The 6,815-nt window shown below is 45.9% G+C and overlaps 1 protein-coding gene across 1 annotated transcript in view; it reads left to right on the top strand.

The window, feature by feature from the left end:
- The first annotated feature begins 1,560 nt into the window (after positions 1-1,560).
- The window catches only part of TRIM37 (tripartite motif containing 37), a 118,465-nt gene continuing 113,210 nt past the window's right edge, over positions 1,561-6,815 (top strand). Inside the window, exons 1-2 of the mRNA XM_037742440.1 lie at positions 1,561-2,208; positions 4,690-4,791. Of these exons, the coding sequence (XP_037598368.1) occupies positions 2,188-2,208; positions 4,690-4,791 (123 nt within the window). The 5' untranslated portion in view covers positions 1,561-2,187. The remainder of the gene's footprint in view (positions 2,209-4,689; positions 4,792-6,815) is intronic.

Here is a 6,815-nt window from a genome sequence, read left to right as displayed (position 1 = left end):
GCCCAGCTAATTTTTTGTATTTTTAGTAGAGACGGGGTTTCACCATGTTGACCAGGATGGTCTCGATCTCTTGACCTCGTGATCCACCCGCCTTGGCCTCCCAAAGTGCTGGGATTGATTACAGGCTTGAGCCACTGCGCCCGGCCAACCATCAACCATTTTAAAACGTACAACTGGCTGGCGCGGTGGCACACGCCTGTAATCCCAGCACTCTGAGAGGCTGAGGTGGGCGGTTCGCAAGGTCAAGAGATCAAGACCATCCTGGCCAACATGGCAAACAACTGTCTCTACTAAAAATGCAAAAATTAGCTCGGCATGGTGGTACGCACCTGTAGTCCCAGCTACTAGCTACTCGGGAGGCTGAGGCAGGAGAATCGCTTGAACCCGGGAGGCGGGGTTGCAGTGAGCCGAGATGGCACCATTGCACTCCACCTGACGAAGCGAGACTGCGTCTCAAAATAAGTGAATACAATGCACAACTGAAGGCATTTTAGTAAAAATAGCGTTATGCAACCATCACCTCTATGTACTTAAAAGACCACAAAAAATTCTTACTGAAAGCATTTTTCAGTCTCACAGTAATTTTCTTTGAGATGGAGTTTCGCTCTTGTTGCCCATGCTGGAGTGCAATGGTGCCGCACTGGCTCACCGCAACCTCCACCTCCTGAGTTCAAGCAATTCTCCTGCCTCGGCCTCCAGAGGACCTGGGATTACAGGCATGTGCCACCACGCCCGGCTAATTTTGTATTTTGCTTCTCCATGTTGGTCAGGCTGGTGTCCAACTCCCGACCTTTGGCGATCTGCCCGCCTCGGCCTCTCAAAGTGCTGGGATCACAGGCGTGAGTCACAGTGCCCGGCCCTCAGATTAATCTCTCTTAAATTTTAATCTTGTTCATGACTCAGGTAGTTAAAAAGAAAATTGTTGTTGCCCACCACCTATAAGCCTAAACGCCTGATATTCAAGAACTTATTTCTAAATTATTGGTGATTCTCTACATGAGCACTCTAGGTTGGTTATGTATAATTCTTTGTTTGCAATAAATACAGGAAAAATTAAATTCAAATTATGAAATCGATGTGCCCTCTTTGACTCAGGCATCATTTCAATTCTTGCAAACTTTACACATTTCTTCTGGCAGGAAATTGTAGAAAACAGATCCTATTTATGGGAAAATGAATATCGCTGACACCCTTGCCCTTTCAGTAGTCCCACGGCGACAAGTAAGGCGGCAAGAATAAGGGGTGGGGTGTGGGAATGAAGCCTTCACAGTGTGTGGTCCCGTCCTCTCGCCACCGAAATGAGAAATGACACCTCTCCAGGCTTCACAGTCTGGACCTTTCTAATTTCATTTGCCTTGGTAGGTGGAACACAAATCCTACAAACCTTAGACTCTTTATTCGAGAAAACCACTAACTACGGACCCTCTGCACCAGGGTTTCTCAAAAGTCGGGGTCACGGACCACCTGCTACCGAATCACACAGTGGTGGGTGAAAATGCGGAAGGCCCGAGCTCCACCCTAGAATCTGAGTCGGAATACCTAGCTCGGTCTTTAGCGCGCAATTTTGAGAGCCGTGGAGCCCCGCCCTCCGCCGAGGTGGGCGTGGCGTAGCAGAGACCCGCGCTCAGGCCGCCGGCGCCGGCTGGAACCGGAGGCACGCAACGCGGCGGCAGCTAATCGCCAAGTCTCGTGTGCGTCCCGCAACGCGGGAACTACGCGAACCCTCCCCGCTCCTCCCCTCCCGCAGCGTCCTGGGCGCATGCGCTTCGCGCCTTCCCCCGCCCCCGCACCCCTAGCTGCCCTGGTTACCGTTGGTGTTTGCTAATTCTCTGCAGCGCCTTCTTCGCCCAACTCCAGCGGCAGTTCAACACTCGCGCGGCCGCGTCACGTGCGCCGAGATTCCCTCGCGGCTGCTGGCCGGCGGCTCTGCCGGGAGGAAGGAGCTGTGGCCGCCGCTCGCCCTACCTCTGCGCCCCGGGGCGGGCGCGCTGGTAAAAATGGCGAAATGGGGGTAGTCGACGCGGGACCTGGAGCGATGGGGCGCGCAGGTGGGGCGGTTGTCGGAGCCCCCTGACGTGGGCGCCGCGCTTTTCTCGGTGATTTGATCTGGCGACCTCGGGCCGGCGCCTAAGAGGTCAGACTACGGAGTCCGCGGGTTGCCGACGGCCCCGCAGAGAGCCGGAGGCAATGGATGAACAGAGCGTGGAGGTGAGGGGTTGTGAGGGTGGTGGTTAGTCCCCACCCCCACCCGTTGAGCGGTTTGTATTCGGGGAGGGGTGCCTGTCCTCGCTCCAGTAGGGCACCCCTACCCCGCCCCTGCGACTGTGGAGAGGGCTGGCCCAGTACCAAGGACGCCGTGCTCATTCTGCAGCCCTCCAGGTGTCCTGTGCTCACTGTTCCGCAGTCAGGTGGTGCATATTCTGGCGTTTTCAAGGATGTTTTGGCACAGGTACTTATCCCCACCGGGCATTTGCAAACTACAGCCTGTTTAGAGCAAAACTGCAGATTCATCAGATGGACGTACCCCGCTCATCACCAGTCCTTGCGAGTTGTTGATCTGCTTTAAATCTCTTTCAAATGGATAATCTTTCCCTCTCAGTGGTACATTTTGCATACTTCTGCCCTTCGTAGATTGAATCAGCACATAATACTTTCTCATGTGTAGTTTCCAGAACAAACTCTTTATAACTGATTCTTGTAAGCTGTGAGTTAAAATAGTTGGGATATACAAGGGTAGGAATATATTTTAAAAGATTGTTTATTGGACATAATTGTATAGTCATTGTCAAAGTTTGAACCTTTCAGATACTGAAATAGGAGATACTTGCTTTTTAGTAAGGAGTAACTGTGTTATGGATAGTCCACTTGAAACTAATCATTCAGTAGTCTTATCCACCCGGTTGCAGATTACAGAGTCTACATCTCCCAGGTGCTTTCTGGCCCTGCAGAGTCAAGATTAGCTTCATTAGCCAGGTGCGGTGGCTCACGCTGATATTCCAGCACTTTGGGAGGCTGAGGCGGGCGGATCACGAGGTCAAGAAATCGAGACCTTCCTGGCCAACAATGGTGAAACCCCATCTACTAAAAATACAAAAATTAGCCGGATGTGGTGGCATGCGCCTGTAGTCCCAGATACTCGGGAGGCTGAGGCAGGAGAATCGCTTCAGCCCAGGAGGTGGAGGTTGCAGTGAGCTGAGTTCGCGCCACTGTTCTCTAGCCTGGCGACAGGGTGACGCTCCGTCTCAAAAAAAAAAAAAATTAGGTTCATGAGTAATTTTCTCCCTAATTCCTCTTTTAAAGTATTATAAAGCTTTTGTAAACTTATCTTGGTTTCAGGAGTTCACAATAACAATACATTTAATTACATCTTTTTTCTTGTTAAAAACTTTTCAGTTACTTCCCAAATTGATTAAACTGAGGCTTACAAGGATAATACTGTTTCTTCTACTTACATATTTTTGTTGTTGTTTTCAAGATCTCATTGAACTACCATCAATTGGGTCGGTATCTCAGGTTCAAATAAGTAGTTGTAACATCAGGGCAGAAATTCAGATTTCTGGATTCTGAATTCATTTTTCTCTGGGTCACATTACACTGCCATTAGGATAAGTGTCTTTTTTTGTTGTTGTGTTTTTTGTGTTGTTTGTTTTTAACACACTTTTGCCCAGAGGATGTCTTTTTAAACTTCTTTTCCCTCTAAATTTTAAAATCAGTTTATACCTTTTGGAGAAATTGCAGATAAAAGTTCATGTTGGACACAGGGAGGAGAACACACACACTGGGGTCTGTTGGGTGGGGGCTGGGGAGGGATGGTGGCGGAGGTTAGGGAGGGATAACATTGGGAGAAATGCCTGATGTAGGTGATTGGTGGGGGGAATGGAGGCAGCAAACCACCATGGCGTGTGTGTACTTATGCAACAATCCTGCAAGTTCTGCACATGTACCCAAGAACTTAAAGTATAATTAAAAAAAAAAAAGTTCATGTTGTGTATTCAGTCATATAGTCTGCCCTTCCCCGCCCCCCGGACAGTCTTGCTCTGTCACCCAGGTTGGAGTGCAGGGGCACGATTTTGGCTCACTGCCACCTCTGCCTCCTGGGTTCACATGATTCTCTTCCCTTAGCCTTCTGAGTAACTCAAATTAGTTAATTTTTGTATTTTTAGTAAAGACAGGGTTTCACCGTGTTGGCCAGGCTGTTCTCAAACTCCTGACCTCAAGTGGTCCAGCCACTTCAGCCTCCCAAAGTGCTGGGATTACAGGTGTGAGCCACCACACTTGGCGCTTTTTTCTTGCTGTTATACGTCATATGCATTTTTTCGTGTCATTAAACGAAGAACTATCTAGTGACTAATCTATATGTAATTTACTTAATATTTGGGCTGTATCTAGATTCTTGCCATTATAATTACTGCTTGATTAAAAGTTTTTGTGCATAAGTCTGTGTTTGCATTTCATATATTTTCCTTAGAGTAGAATCATCACGAAGCTTAAAAAAACGAGAGTATATTTTCCAGATATTTTGAGGTACTTGGACCTTGACCAATCAAATCCTGATATGTAATATAATTAAAATTGAGATATTATCAACCCAAAATAAATGTAAATGCCAAGTGAATTGTTTTTAGCTTGCCTTTTGCACTTGATTCAGTAGCCTAATCTGGTGGACCTTGCATCTTTTATTGTTTTCAGAGCATTGCTGAGGTTTTCCGATGTTTCATTTGTATGGAGAAATTGCGGGATGCACGCCTGTGTCCTCATTGCTCCAAGCTGTGTTGTTTCAGCTGTATTAGGGTAAGTTGTGTTTCTTTTTACATGTAGTTAGTATTTATAGTATATATTGTAAGGATTAACCATTTCCTTTATCTTTTTATTTTACATTTTTTGCCTTAAAGTGCTTACTTGCATTGTGCCTGGGATTGAGGAACACTAAGATAAATGACAAATTGCCTGCCTTGAAGGAGCTTAAATCTAATAGGGAATGGAGTTTAGAATGTTTATATTGAAGAATGTGTGGTATCATAAAGAGGCACTAAAAAAGTGCTGTGGGACTCAGAAGAGGACTAGTTTTATGTGTTTGGTGAGTAAGATGGAGAAAAAGTGGATAATCCTATAGTTAGAAGACACCGTAGAGATGAATATAATCTAGTGGCTTTAAAACTTGAATGTTGGCTGGCGAGGTGGCTCACACCTGTAATCCCAGCACTTTGGGAGGCCGAAGTGGGTGGATCATGAGGTCAGAAGTTCGAGACCAGCCTGACCAACATGCTAAAAATACAAAATTTAGCCCGGTGTGGTGGCGTGCGCTTGTAATGCCAGCTACTCAGGAGGCTGAGGCAGGAAAATCACTTGAACCCAGAAGGCAGAGGTTACGGTGAGCTGAGGTCGTGCCACTGTACTCCAGCCTGGGCAACAGAGGAGACTCTGTCTGAAAAAACAACAAAAAAACTTGAATGTAGGTGAACTCAAATCATTATGAGGAGGTCCAAGATTTTGGTTGTACGTGGCAGAGTCCAGTACCACATCTACAGAGCACAGTTGAAAACTGCCCTGTTCACATTTCTCTTCAATTATTTCTTTCTTTTCCTGAGAAAATCAACGAGGTCACATGCTTTTCACCTCAAACTTTCTGTGTTGGCTGGGCATGGTGGTTCACGCCTATGATCCCAACACTTTGGGAGGCTGAGGTGGGTGGATCACCTGAGGTCAGGAGTTTGAGACCAGCCTGACATATATGGTGAAGCCCTGTCTCTACTAAAAATACAAAAATTAGCCGGGCTTGGTGGCATGCACCTGTAGTCCCAGCTACTCCGGAGGCTGAGACAGAAGAATTGCTTGTACCTGGTAGGCAGAGGTTGCAGTCAGCCGAGATCAGGCCACTGCACTCCTGCCTGACAACAGCAATTCGCCATGTTGGCCAGGATGGTCTCGATGTTTTAACCTCATGATCTGTCCACCTTGGCCTCCGAAAGTGCTGGGATTACAGGCCTCAGCCACTGCTCCTGGCTGATTACTGTATCTTTATAGTAAGTTTTGAAATTAAAAAGTGTGAGTCCTTCAACTTGTTTTTCCTTCTCAAGATACTTTTGGCTATTTGGCATCCCTTGAGATTCCATATGAATTTTCAATGTATTTTCTACCAAATAAAAAGTACCATTGGAGTTTTAGTAGGGATTATATAGATTCTGTACATGCCTTTGAGTAGTATTATTGTCTTAACAATATTAAGTCTTATGATCCATGAACACAGGTGTCTTTCCATTTATTTAGGACTTCTTTAACTTCTTTCAGCAGTATATTGTAATTTTTCATGTGTAAGTCTTTTTTATTTTTTTGAGAAAGGATCTCACTGTCACCCAGGCTGGTGTGCAGTGATGCAGTCATTTCTCACTGCAGCCTCTGCCTTTTGGGTTCAAGCATGCCCCTGCCTTGGCCGCCCAATGCTGGGATTATAGGCGGGAGCCACCATACTGAGCCTCCATGTATGTCTTTCAACTTCTTGGTTTGTTGCTGTTGCAAATGTGTTACTTTCTTCATTTTCTTTTTTGATTGTCCATTGCAAGCTTATAGAAATGCCAGCGTTTTTTGTATGTTTATTTCCTATCCTGTAACTGCCGCATCTATTAGCTTCAACAATATTTCGTGGAATCTTCAGGGGTTTTTACAGATATGATCATATCATCTGCAAAAAGATAATTTCACTTCTTTTTTACTTAGAATACTTTGTATTTCTTTATCTTGCCTAAGTACTCTTGCTGGAATTTTTAGTACCTGCATTATGTTGAATAGAAATGGTAAAAGCTGGCATCTTTTTCTTT

The sequence above is a fragment of the Cebus imitator genome, unplaced genomic scaffold (assembly GCF_001604975.1).
Source record: "Cebus imitator isolate Cc_AM_T3 unplaced genomic scaffold, Cebus_imitator-1.0 Scaffold121, whole genome shotgun sequence".
Taxonomy (NCBI): Eukaryota; Metazoa; Chordata; class Mammalia; order Primates; family Cebidae; genus Cebus; species Cebus imitator.
The sequence above is the reverse complement of the archived record's forward strand: the minus strand, read 5'-3'. Positions and strand labels throughout refer to the sequence as shown.